The 14,427-nt window shown below is 45.6% G+C and overlaps 1 protein-coding gene across 1 annotated transcript in view; it reads left to right on the forward strand.

Annotated features, from left to right (window-relative positions):
* Nucleotides 1-14,427, forward strand: part of LOC142212577 (cathepsin W-like) — a 32,779-nt gene that overhangs the window by 3,156 nt on the left and 15,196 nt on the right. The window contains exons 3-6 of the mRNA XM_075280537.1: nucleotides 2,351-2,464; nucleotides 4,493-4,635; nucleotides 6,332-6,425; nucleotides 7,884-7,964. Coding sequence (XP_075136638.1) covers nucleotides 2,351-2,464; nucleotides 4,493-4,635; nucleotides 6,332-6,425; nucleotides 7,884-7,964 — 432 coding nt within the window. The remainder of the gene's footprint in view (nucleotides 1-2,350; nucleotides 2,465-4,492; nucleotides 4,636-6,331; nucleotides 6,426-7,883; nucleotides 7,965-14,427) is intronic.

Below are 14,427 nucleotides of genomic sequence, written 5' to 3' on the forward strand. Positions count from 1 at the left end.
CCTGGGTGTTTGGCAGCTTACACACATTCCTATGGGAGCGAGGTATTCGATCGAATACCACTCACTCATCTTTAAATTTTATTAAATAGGTCCAACACCCGGGACCCCTGCAGAGTACTTGTACCGAGGCAGCACGGCTCTCAGTAATGTTTACATACCGCAATCCATACTATTCAATGTAGCGGTGAGTGTAGGTAAGGAAGGGCCAACAATTTTAGAAACCAGATTACTAGAGATGAGCGAGTAGTACTCGATTGAGTAGGTATTCGATCGAATACTACAGTATTCGAAATACTCGTACTCGATCAAGTACCACTCGCTGTTTGAATGTAAAAGTTCGATGCAGAACCAGCATTGATTGGCCAAATGCTATACAGTCGGCCAATCATTGCTGGTTCTTCTCCTACCTTTAGAAGTCTTCTCTGCGCAGCTTCCCCGCGGCATCTTCCGGCTTTTCATTCACTCTGCCAGGCATCGTGCCTGGGCAGAGCCGACTGCGCATGTCTGCTTGTAGTGTGAGCATGCGCAGTTGGCTCTGCCCAGGCCCGATGCCTGGCAGAGAGAATGAAGAGCCGGAAGATGCCGCGGGGACACTGCACGGAGAAGACTGCTCGGAGGATCTAGCCCAACCCTCACTCGTGGACTTGGTAAGTATAATTTGATCGAACGTTGGCTACCCCTGAAATGAGCATTTTCCCCCCATAGACTATAATAGGGTTCGATATTTGATTCGAGTAGTCGAATATTGAGGGGCTACTCAAAATGAATATCGAACCTCGAACATTTTACTGTTCGCTCATCTCTACAGATTACCCCTTTAACACCTTTCCAACCCTCCCCTATGTATCACACTAGAGAAAGAGGGAAAAAAAGATTATAAACAATCAAATACCATCAACTAATTCAATCACATATTGCTTTGTGTCTGGGTGTCATGGCATCCGTTCTTAAAATTAAGTATTTTCAAGAAATAAACTCAAGGATTGTGTGTGTACCCTATTTATATCATCAATCGTATGATCCCAAAACCTGTATAGTTTAGGACAGCACCATAATACATGGACTAAACTCTAAAACCTTTCGGACATAGTTCCCCATATTTAATTATATGTAGAAAACTTAAACTTGGGGATAGAGAAGAAATTTGCCCAAGCACCATCTCCCACTGATAATCAGGAATCCCTTCCCTTGGCAGGGTAAGCATCTGACTGTATCAGTATTCAAGAGCTCATATATCCTTATTACATGGTGACAGGCAGATTGCTGGAGTCTAGATATACCAACCCCAAGTTTCTGACATATGTGTGGTCCAGGGCAAGTCTTGAGTAGGCCTCAGCCCAGGTGTAGATCCTTGGCTTATTACTGGGCCAGAAAAGGCTGCAGCTCCTGCATTCCAGTGCAGTTCCATGAGGTGAAAGGAGTTATATGATTCTGTCCTGTAACCCTGAGTCCAGTGAGACAATATTGTGCTTGTTTTGTTCATGTGGCTGGTAGTAAGCCACACGTATAGTTAGGTTATCCGTTCTGTTTAGTTAGTTGCTCAGACGAGCAGGTTTTTATTTTGTTTTTGCCTGAAGTTAAGGCTGTATTTTGTTATGCTCATTTTGTGCCTTAAGTTAAGATTTTTTTACTTTCCTGATTTTTTCTAAATAAACCAGTTTGCTGCATATTTTGTGTCCCTGTCCAAAGTGCTTGGGTCCGCACCACTGCTTCTACCGAGCTAACTTCCCCATCCACTTTAGACAAAATAAACATTTTAGCCATACTAATTCTTCTCATAAATGGAAGACTAAATTTCCCCAAAATTTAGCACTTTTTTTTTAACCAGGACAAGAGTGAAGCTGCACAAAATTAAAAATAATCCATTGGATCCCCAGATCTCACAATACCAAGGTACACAAATTCCTTCGGAACCGGAATATCAACTTCCAAAGATGGGGCTTCTTTTAGCAATGGCACAAATTTAGTTTTAATCATACCGCAACTTTTTGTTAATTGTTAGGTACACTTTAATACTCCTATCCCACAAAGTAACACATACAAACCTCTGTACACTGACATGCACAAATACTAAGGTCTGGTTCACATCTGTGTCTGGCATTCTGTTGGGGGAGTAACACATGGGACCCCCCCCAAACGAAATACTGAATGCATTAAAAAGCAGTGAGCAATGAAAGCACATGGACTCGTGTGGACATCCAGACAATAACTAATCAATTTACATGGATTTAGGATCATAGATCTAATATGTCCTTGTGATAAGCCCTGCTGATTTACAGGGGAATCCATGAAATCTGTTGAATATCTCCAGTGGATTGTATGGTCTAACCACAGTCATTTGTATCCACAGAATACGAGTACAGACTGTCTGTATTTACCAGTAACATGAAGGAAGCCGAACGTCTACAAAAAGAAGAACTAGGAACAGCTCAGTATGGCATGACAAAGTTTAGTGACCTCACAGGTTTGCTAAAGTTATTACACTGTCTCCGTGATACTAAGGGAGAGTTCACACGGAGTAACGTGCCGTGTGATGAGGCACGTATACGCCGTGTGAGACTTTGCGGGCCGTATACGCTCCCATTAATTTCAATGGGATCGTGGATCGTATGCGGCGCGTTATTTTGCGGCCATGAGTTTGCGGCCGCAAAATCACGGCCGCAAAATAGCGCCGCGTATACGATCCCGGCACTCATTGAAATCAATGGGAGCGTATGCGGCCCGCAAAGTCTCACACGGCGTATACGTGCCACATCACGCGGCACGTTACTCCGTGTGAACTCTCCCTAAGACTGTATTGTGTTGTTCATGGTACAACTGGATGATTCCACTGCTAAATTTCTATCATTTCCAAAATTTCAGCAACAGGTTTTTCAAAAACAACTTCAATTGAATTGAATCCACTTTTGTGTAGGTTCATTTGTGCTGCAGGTTTTGGGGATTTGATCAGTCCAAGTTCCCCGCAGCTAATCTGATGCTACTACATCCTGCATTGATCCAGATACGTATTACATATTAGATTGCTTTATTACCATATACATATATATAAGAACGGAGACAATATCATGTAATGTTCTACACAAGTGTGTAGCTATAAGGGTACAAAGATCATGGCTACACCCAGGCCCTGCCACTTAAGAAGACATCAGTTTCATAAATGGAACATGGTAGGGGGGTCAACTTACACCTCAGTTTACAAGGATATAACTTGTCCAGTCACAACCAACCCTTAGGATCCCAATAAGATGTCTCTTCCCAATGTGGGGATACCAGTAATATAAACAATACATTATAGTTGGGGGGGGGCTGGTGCAGTTTTTGCATTGTTTTGTTTTATTTTACACCGCTGTTCATATAATATTCACATGTAGTATTTTATAAGCCCATTAAAGCCAAATTACACGCTTTCTTTCATTTTATTACCTAGTTTACATGATTATAATGCATTTATTGCAAATGCTATAGGGTTTGGTGCAATGTAATACATGGACACAAATATATAATGACATTTTCCTGACTTTGATCTGTCAGCAGACTATGTAGCCCTTTGAAAGGTAAATATGAGGACATATCTGATCTTTGAAATAACAGGACGCCAAGTTTATTATTCATAAAACTAGAGCGCTCCATCTATCCCCCCTTCCCCCTTCCTCAGCAGTTATTGATGGCTAGCTATCACTATGAATACACCCGGCTCATAAACTGTGTGTCTGGTGTATTCTCTGCTCCTATTAGCCAAACAATACAATATTTTAGTAATATTTTGGCTAATAGGAGAGCAGACTTGTCCCCATCTCATGGCAGCAAACACTGGTGGCAGATCCACTTTAAGGCTGAGGCCCCACGTGGCGGAAATGCAGCTTTTTTTGTTGCAGACTATGTTGCCTTTTTTTGAGCCAAAGCCAGGAGTGGATTGAGCAGAAGGGAGAAGTATAAGAACTTCCTATATATTTCCCATTCCTTTTGTAGCCATTCTTGGCTTTGGCTCAAAAAATGTAGCAAAATCAGCAACAAAAAAGCTGCGTTTCCGCAACGTGGAGCTTTAGCCTAAGGGGATGTTCAAGACAGGACAAAAACACCCTGGCCTATGGTTTGTTTCTGGTATTGTAACTTAGCTACCTTCAAGTAACGCTAGGTTCACACAAACATTTGAGTCTGCATCCGAGACTCCATCCCCCATATCCAATAAAATCAGCAGAACCCGGGAGGAAACCCTGTAGACCCCATTATTGTCTATGGGATTTCTGCATCTAACTGCTATATAGGATTTCTGACTTTCGAGTCCCCAAGCAGACCCATGAGCGATAGTGTGAAGCTAGTGTCAATGGGACAAACATCACATGGATATGAGTGCTGATGCTACTGGGAATAAAGTAGATCGATTACACTCATAGCGTACATTTAATTTTTCTTCCTGTCATGGAATTTGTTTTTTTTTATCATTTATTTTACTATGTGTTAGAAAAAATGTCCTTTAATATTATCCTAATAGCTGAAGAATTTAGGAATAATATCTTGGATTCCAATTTTGTCATGAAATTACCCAAAATCAAGCAAGAAACAGCGGTGGCTACCAAATTTCCACAAAATAAAGACTGGAGAAAACATGGTGTCATTTCTGAAGTTAAAAATCAGGTAAGAATTCACTGTCATATTACAAACTTTACTCCAAATAGCAAATTAGCTTACGCGTTTCAGGGTACGCATGTACACATAGGTTGAGTAAGGGGTTGAACATGCCTACCCTGAAACGCGTAAGCTCATTTACTCTGTTTTATCCTTGCCACTTGGACCCTTGTCATTGGGAATTTTTATTGTCTTTTTTACAAACATAAATTAAAAGTTATGTTTTATTTTTTATGCCATTTATTTTTTATGCCATTTTTTTCCATACCCAGCCTCAACCCTGGATTGGACAGTGAAGGGTCTTTGTCTGAAAGTTCTGCTGACAGGCTGAGCAGACCCAGGCAGAGTGTGACTGGTGTGCATAATAACCCTAAAGCGACAGCTACAAGGTGGAGAACAGGAACACAGTCACTGAGATTCTTAAAAGATTTGAATGCCTAATATTCTATGTGTTGGAAAACTAGTGGCCATTAGATTTGACAAAAGAGAAGTAGCAAGTATAGAGGAGATTTGATTTGGGAGGGGGGTTGTGTGTTTTTAGGAAAAAAGTAGAATTGCTTTCACCTAGCGTCGCAAAATGGAGACACATTTGCATAAACTGACTTCAATTAAAGGCCCACAAAGTCAACATATTATCCAGCAGCCAGTCCCCCCACCATGTACAGGTAAGTTGCATGCATACATTGCTTTTGTAAGCAAACCCCTTTAAGATTATATATTAGTACATACAGTACTTGCATCAGATAGACAAGTTTGGATTTGTAAGTTTATAATAGTAAATAATCTGGAGAGATAAACTATTTTGTGGTGGAATTATTATGTTCTATTCAAATATGCAAATCTATTCTCCAGTATGTAATTAGGAGAACAGTGCACTCTGTACGCCGCCCCCTATAGAGGGCAGCATCCTTAACATCATGCATGACTCAGTTAAAAAGTCTAATATCAAGATGCGGATTTAATTGCCAAATTAGTATTTCTATTCCAAAAGGAACAGATTCCCAGCTATGGACAGTGCTGTTTCGGCCTATTGGGCCTCCTCAGCATAGCGTAGGGATGCTGATTTGGCAACGTGAGAGACTATAGACCAGGGTCAGGGGATAATCATACATATCAGGGAGAGTGTGTGCCTACATAGGCAGTACGGAGACTTACAAGTCATTGCTGCTCCACTAGGGATTCTGGGTAAAAAATATGCAAATCTATTCTCCAGGATGTAATTAGGAGAACAGAGTGCACGCTGTACTTTTGGAATAGAAATACTAATTTGGCAATTAAATCCGCATCATGATATTAGACTTTTTAACTGAGTCATGCATGATGTTAAGGATACTGCCCTCTAGAGGGTGGCGTACAGAGTGCACTGTTCTCCTAATTACATCCTGGAGAATAGATTTGCATATTTTTTACCCAGAATCCCTAGCGGAGCAGGAATGACTTATAAGTCTCCGTACTGCCTATGTAGGCACACACTCTCCCTAATGTGTATGATTATCCCCTGACCCTATAGTCTATGCAATAAAGCAATGTTAATTTATACCTTCTATTTGTTGAATTTGGGATCGGAGCTAAATTGATTATTTTGATAAACTTTTTGGACGTTCATCACTCGCTGTCTTACTGTTTCTATTCACATCATGTAACGAATATTTCCTACTCTCACACCTATGACACTGTGTTCTATACTGTATGTTATGCTTTCCAGGGAGTGTGTGGCTCATGCTGGGCGTTTGCTGCTGTCGGGAACATTGAGGCACAATGGGGGATTCTGGGATGTCCTAAGAACTTATCAGTTCAGCGTAAGTGTTTTTGTGTAATGTGGCATTGCATTTTGAGGGATAATGATGTTAGCATGATTTTATGGGGTGGACAGGAATGATAATATGGATGCAATGAATATGGCGGTATGGTATGAATATTTCAGTGTCTTCTTTTTCCTGGTTATTATTCATATACCTTATAATTTCTTCAATAAAGATGTGTAATGATTTTTATATTATATATGTATACTGTACATAAAAAATGTACTTACCGTATATACTCGAGTATAAGCCGACCCGAATATAAGCCGAGGCCCCTAATTTTACCACAAAAAACTGGGAAAACTTATTGACTCGAGTATAAGCCTAGGGGGGGAAATGCAGCAGCTACTGGAAAATTTCAAAAATTTAAATGGTCAGAGTTTTTGGGTGCAGTAGATGCTGGGAAAGGGGACGGGGTATTTTGGTTGTCCGTCTGCCCCTTCCCTGAGCTTGAGGACTGTTTTTTCTTCCCCCACTTGGAATTCAGTCTGGCTGAATATAGGGTATCTGCAGTGCTCCTATTAACCCCTTCCCAGCGCCGCACCTCCCATGAGGTGACCTGAAGCGACCGCTTCAGGCGACGCTATACCAGGGCTCTCTGCCTGTAAACCCCGCTAAGCCCCGCCCCTCGCTCCACCCCGCCCCCTCCTCTCCATCCCCTCCTCCCGGTGGGAGGGGGGTGGCTTTCTGTCATCCGTCTCGGGGGTCGAAAAGGGCAGGTTCACCCCTGCCCCTTCCCGATGGAACAGGAGCACTGCAGATACCCTATATTCAGTAGACCAGGCACTTTCAGACACAGGGATACCTAATGTGTATGTGTTTCACAGGGAAAGGAGGGATTTAGAACTTTTTTTTTTTCGCCCTATTTCATGGGAGATTCTATACATTAATATTGTGGCTGGTCATAGACCACCCCCCTTCCCCCCTCCTTAAAAAAAAAAATACATTTTTTTTTTTTTTTGGGCTGACTCAAGTATAGGCCGAGGAGGGCTTTTTCAGCACAAAAACTGGGCTGAAAAATTTGGCTTATACTCGAGTATATGCTGTATATATACTTCTCCCAGGCCCTCCAGCGTCAGCAGTTCAGTGCAGGTCCTGACTGATGTCAGCAGTGATGTCATTTGTGTCAGGTGATCACTACAGCCTATCACAGGCCTCAGTGGTGACCTCTTCACTAACAGCACATGACTAACTGACCTCAGCAGTCAGAAATCATTCGTAAAGAGGTCACGCTGAGGCCTGGGATTGGCTGCAGAGGTCACCTGACACATCGTGATGTCACTGATGACGCCAGTCAGGACCTGAACAGAATTGTAAAAAGAGTTGGACAACCCCTTTAAGTATTTAAAACCCCTTTAATGTGGTATTAAAAATCATATATGTGATTCATTTTATTCAATTTTTCGACTCAATGAACTGTGTTCACCAAACTTACTACTCTGTCTTCTTTTTCAGAGGTTATAGACTGTGGTCCATGCGATGCTGGTTGTATTGGAGGATTTACATGGCAAGCATTTATAACTGTTCAAATGCAAGGTATAGTAAGGAGATTATTTTCCAGTTACATCCATCTATATATTCATATACCATCATACCTAGACATACCTCCCAACTTTTGAAAAGTAGAAAGAGGGACAAAATGCAAATTTGGCTCCGCCCACTTTTATGCTGACTCTTCCCATTCTCATTCATTTTTCATGTGCTCCCACATAGTATAATCCTCCTACAGTCACCCGTAAATTATATGTCCCCCCATCTATCTCTCCCCCAGTTTCATATACACCCTTCATCTGCCCCCAGTTTCATGTCCCCCCTCCATCTCTGCCCCCAGATTCATGTCCCCTCCATCTCTGTCCCCAGATTCATGTCCCCCCATCTCTGCCCCCAGATTCATGTCCCCCCATCTCTGCCCCCAGATTCATGTCCCCTCCATCTCTGCCCCCAGATTCATGTCCCCCCTCCATCTCTGCCCCCAGATTCATGTCCCCCCTCCATCTCTGCCCCTAGATTCATGTCCCCCATCTCTGCCCCCAGATTCATGTCCCCCCTCCATCTCTGCCCCCAGATTCATGTCCCCTCCAGCTCTGTCCCCAGATTCATGTCCCCTCCATCTCTGTCCCCAGATTCATGTCCCCCATCTCTGCCCCCAGATTCATGTCCCCATCTCTTCCCCCAGATTCATGTCCCCCCATCTCTGCCCCCAGATTTATGTCCCCCCATCTCTTCCACCAGATTCATGTCCCCCCATCTCTGCCCCCAGATTCATGTCCCCCCTCCATCTCTGCCCCCAGATTCATGTCCCCTCATCTCTGCCCCTCAGATTCATGTCCCCCCATCTCTGCCACCAGATTCATGTCCCCCCATCTCTGCCCCCAGATTCATGTCCCCCCATCTCTCTCCCCAGATTCATGTCCCCCATTTCTGCCCCCAGATTCATGTCCCCCCCATCTCTTCCCCCAGATTCATGTCCCCACATCTCTGCCCCCAGATTCATGTCCCTCCATCTCTGCCCCCAGATTCATGTCCCTCCATCTCTGCCCCCAGATTCATGTCCCTCCATCTCTGCCCCCAGATTCATGTCTCCACATCTCTGCCTCAGTGTCATGCCGTCCGCTCCTTCATCTGCCCCCAGATTCATGTTCCCCCTCAGTGTACACATTACACTTACCTTCTCCTCGCTCCCCCGCCGCTCTCTCCATGCCTCTCTCTCTCTCTCTCGCACACAGTTGTAGACGCGATGTGACATCATCACATCGGGTCTACACAGCCAGTAGCCCGGAGGACGCGGCAAAGCAAGGAGCTGAACTGTGACAGCTCCTTGCTTTAGCCGCGTATGTATTCAACTCAGATCTGCATCATCCAGACGCAGATCTGAGTTGAAATCGGGACATACCTCCCACCAACTGGGACCGCGGGACACGTCACCGGAATCGTGAATGTCCCGCGGAAATCGGGACGGTTGGGAGGTATGCCTAGGCACGTGTGGTGCAAGGGGAACTGAACTAGGTGCAAAACAGAAACACAAACTGCAGGGCAATAAATGAATCGGCAAAAGAAAAATGAGTTTCTGTTCTTTAGGAAAGATACCTATTCTAACATCTTCACAAGCAGAAAGCAGAGACTCTACCACCACATCAAAGTCCACTTCTCCATTTGGTGTTGGATTTTTCTTTGCTAAAAACAGATAGTTTCTTAAAAAGGTTGTCCAGGAAAAAAATATATTAAAATCAGGGAAGGTGAAAAAAAACCATACTTCGGGTTCGTTCACATCTGCGCCCGGGAGTCCATTCTGCAGGTTTCCGTTTCCTGTTCAAAACTGGGCAGGAGACGGAAACCTGACGGCATCTGTCATACACATTCATTTGAATGTGAAACCGTTTTTTTTAAACCGGACACAGAGTCGGACATGCAGTACTCTGTGTCCGGTTTAAAAAAAACAGTTTTACCGCGGAGAGCATAAAACGCTCACTGGCGCTCACGGCCGAACTCGCAATAACAGGTTTCCGTCCTCTGCATGCAAAAGACGGAAACCTGAGAACGGAGTGCCGAATGCTGGTGTGAACACAGCATAAGATGTCTCCAAAAGTGTTCAGGTCCTGCTGCTCCACTGTGTTGTTTTGTCACTTGTCCTCATCACACTGTAACACCCGTTTCCTTTTCCGTAGACTGTTGGTTGATCTCAGTAGTCACGTGACAGCTGAGGTCAATCAGCGATCTAAGGAAAGGACAAAGGACATCTCAGTTAGTGATAGTCTCACTCAATGCAAACATGGTCATCTTGTCCTGTCCTGTCTTGCTCTTCAGCTTCTGTGGAGCCTGATCATATATTTGAGATTAAGAACATCTTAGAATGCAAACAGATTGGAAGAAAAGCCTTCTATTTGGTTGATTGGAAGGGTTTTGGTCTAAAAGAGAATTCCTGGGAATGTGTAAAATATTAATACTCCTGACATCCTGAAAAGATTAATCTTGCACTCCAGAGCAAAGAACAGAGGGTGTTAGAGAGGTCCTGTAGCAGCAGCAACTCATGGCGACTGGTGCAATTATTTGGCTCTCTATGATCCCCCTGTAAGGGGGGAGGAGGAAGGGAAAGACACGGCAGCCGACTGGCTACCGGGGCTCTTGCAGGAACTTTTAGGATACAGCGGTTCCACGGACAGGCACAACCACACCAGACACGAAGTAAGAAATATAAATTTTACTCTATACCCTTTTGGGGTGAACTCCAGGCTAACAGGCCTGATGAAATCAATAATTACAAGACACTCAGCCGAGGGCTGAGACCCCTGAGTGACACTGCACCGTGACCTAATATGTCAGAACTAGTGAACTATGCCTTTAACTAGCGGCTACATATATATAGCAGCTGCAATTTACCTATTAATACCAAGCTAACAAAACAATGTAAGTATGCAGAGGAAGATCACCTGCGGTGTCACACTGGGGTTAACAATATCACAGTTTACTATTTAACTTACCCACTCCCCAATATCCACATTTCAACACACTACCCCAACCCTGCAGGGAAGACTTCAGCAACCGGTTTTGTTTTATCAGAAGTTGGTGCTTAGCTGCACAAGTCTTAGTGAAACAAATAACTCCTCTTATGACATACTTCTGGTACTATAATCCAGGATATAGTGTCTCTTTTGAATAGCAGGACAACACGTGCTGTATCTCCGTTTGGATAGAACTCGCTTTAAAGCAAAATGGCCGGAACCAGTCTATGCTAGGTTTTTGGCGCCAAAAAAAAAAAACTATTTACTGCGTGTATACACTATTCACCCTTATGAAAGGTGAATCGGAGCTCCGCTTACCCGGGTTAGCAAGGGGGCGAACAGTCAGATGGACTTTCCGAAGGAAACAGGAATTTCTTTGCCTCCAGGCAACTGGAACACGGTGTCACAAGGGCTGGTCCTTCTTGTCATCCGCTCCGCGGCGTCTGCACAGCAATCGTCTCCAACTCTCCTGACATGGGAACCAGCAACAGGTTCGGGCTTCTCCAGAGCTGGCCCTGGCCTGAAACAAGCGTTGCAGGGCAGCGGATGGCAATGGATTGTCCCTCAGATCTCTCACTGCTCACAGCCAGGTTCTTCTCCCCCACTACAGCAGTCCACTTCCTCAACTCGTCACTTCCTGGTTTTTCCTTTACCTAACACAGCGGCATCTTGTGGTCAAAAAGAATTACTACAATAGAATTTTTCATTACAGAAACATCTCCTTTTACCATTGCTATTATCACATCACACACTTGTCAGTGAGAAGTGTTCTGAGACTGTATAGCATTAGTCACCCCGTGACACACCACCCCACTAGAGGTCGGCGTCCTCGACAGACCTCCCCAGACAAACTCATCCTGGGCGTATCGCTGTGGGGGAACCCCAGCATTAGACCTTGGCGTTCTGCGTAAAGTCGGGGCATCAGTCACTTCATTCCCACAGGTCGGCTCAGGTTCCTGTACAGGAGCAGCCATTAGTGTCGTCCCCTCCCGTGGAGGTAAGATCACCACGGCTGGAACCGTTTCAGACATGGGAACTGGTACATCCCACCACTCATCGGGATCAATCTGTGCAGCAGGTGTGAAGGTTGGGGCTGTCGGATTCAACCGATGCACCTCAGTCTCCGTTGTGGGAGTCTCTGAATTACAAGGTCTGAGCATATTACGGTGAAGAGTCCGGGTAACTCCTTCACCCCTTTCAGGCTCTATCTCATACACTGGTCCGTCAGGGATGACCCTTCGTTTTACTCGATATGGCATTGCCTCCCACCGATCATCCAACTTTCCCGAGGGTCTCTTGGCCCTTACTAACACCCTGTCCCCAGGTTGGAAGGGTTCATGTTGAACCGGGGTCTTGTCTGGGTGACTGGACAGTCGGGTTTTGTCAATCACCAATCGGTGTATGGTCTGCAGTTTTCGACGGTGTAGTTCTACCCAGTCATCGGGCGAGCGAGCGCCCTCTCTCTCAGGATTTGTCAAGTTCAATTCTTCAATCTCCCGTCCGGGATGCCCAAACAGCATCAGGTATGGCGTGTAGCCGGTGGTACTATGGACCCGATTATTATAGGCCCAGAGCAACTCAGCTAAGCTCTCTGGCCACCGAGCTTTTTGATCTTTCTCCAACGTTCGCAACATCTGAAGGAGGGTGCGATTGAATCGCTCACAGGCCCCATTCCCCTCTGGGTGATAAGGAGTCGTCCGGGATCTGTGGATACCATACACCCGATACAACTCCGACATGAGCCGCCCCTGAAAACATGCCCCCTGATCTGAGTGAATACGAGTGGGGCACCCATACACTTGGATGAAGTGCTTACACACAGCCCTGGCGGCAGATTCGGCAGTCTGATCTTTCGTAGCTACTGCTACTGCAAACTTGGTAAAGTGATCGGTCATTACCAAACAGTACTGATGTCCGCTGTTGGAGTGTCCTATCAGGACATAATCAATCATCAGCACCTCCAACGGCGCAGTGGTCCTAATCGTCTGAGTGGGGGCCCTTTGTTCTGGGGGTTTAGCGAGCTCACAGGCCCTGCAGGCTTGGCACACGTCCTGCACTGTCTGCTCAAGACCAGGACAATAGACAAATCGCTGGAGCCACTTGAACGTTTTATCAGGACCAAAGTGGGCCCCTCTCACATGAGCCTCACGGGCAACTTCCCTGGCACTGGTACTTGGTATTACTAGTTGCCATCTCACCTCCAACTCAGTCTCTAAATATACTTTACGGTACAGTAACCCATTCTCACACTTCAGTCTATCCCACTGTTGCATTACTCTTGCCCCCATAGGTGGCAAGCGTTTGCGCTCCATCGGGGTAGGCCACTCCTTTGCCATCACCCACTGCTTGATCTTTCTTAGGGTCACGTCATCATTCTGAGCATATACCCAATCTCCATGGGTTTTCCCAAGCAACACTGGTCGGTCTGTCACCACCCCACTTGTCCGTGCCAGTATCACAAACAAGGGTATTCTACCCAAGTGGGGAACCTCTGAGTCTTCCAACTCTCCATCCTTATCTCGTCCGGAGTCATCCGGCGTCACTCGAGACAGGGCATCCGCATTTGCATTTTCTCTACCGGATCGGTACTTGATCTTGTACTTGTACCTGGACAACCTGGCCATCCATCGCTGCTCCAAAGCACCCAACTTTGCATTGTCTAGGTGCGCCAAGGGATTGTTGTCGGTCATAACAGTCACTTCCGCTCCTGTCAAGTATTCTGAGAATTTCTCCGTCATGGCCCACACTAGGGCCAGTAGTTCCAGCTTGAATGAACTATAGTTGTCAAAGTTCCTCTCTGTCTCCCTCAGGGACCGGCTTCCATAGGCTATGACCCTCTCACGGCCATCTTGTTCTTGGGCGAGCACCGCACCTAGGCCATGGAGACTCCCATCTGTGTATAACATGAAGGGCTTGTCAAACTGCGCATAGGCGAGTATTGGTGCACTCGTCAGGGCTTCCTTCAACTCCTCGAACGCCTGTTGTTGTTTCTCTCCCCATGGAATGGGCTGGTTCTTTGGCCCCCGGGAGGTCCCCCTCAGCAATTCGTTCAGCGGTCCTGCCTTCTTTGAAAAATTTCTTATGAAGCGCCGGTAATATCCAGCTAGGCCCAAGAATGCGCGAAGTTCCCTGAGGGTTCTTGGGACAGGCCAGCGTTGTACCGCTTCCACCTTGCTGCTTGCCGGTTGCACCCCCTCAGCAGAGACAATATGCCCCAGGTACTCAATCTGTGTCTGGAACAGCTGGCACTTCTTGGGCTTGACCTTGAGCCCATGCTCCATCAGGCGCTTCAGGACTTGTCTCAGCCTCTGAAGATGTTGTTCGAAGGACGATCCGAAGACCACAATATCGTCCAGATAGATGAGCACTGACTCAAAGTTTAGGTCACCAAGACAATACTCCATGAGTCTTTGGAACGTGCCGGGGGCATTGGACAATCCAAAGGGCATCCTTCTGAACTCATACAAGCCCATCGGCAAGATGAACGCTGTTTTCTGTCT

Source organism: Leptodactylus fuscus, chromosome 7 (assembly GCF_031893055.1).
Source record: "Leptodactylus fuscus isolate aLepFus1 chromosome 7, aLepFus1.hap2, whole genome shotgun sequence".
Lineage (NCBI taxonomy): Eukaryota > Metazoa > Chordata > Amphibia > Anura > Leptodactylidae > Leptodactylus > Leptodactylus fuscus.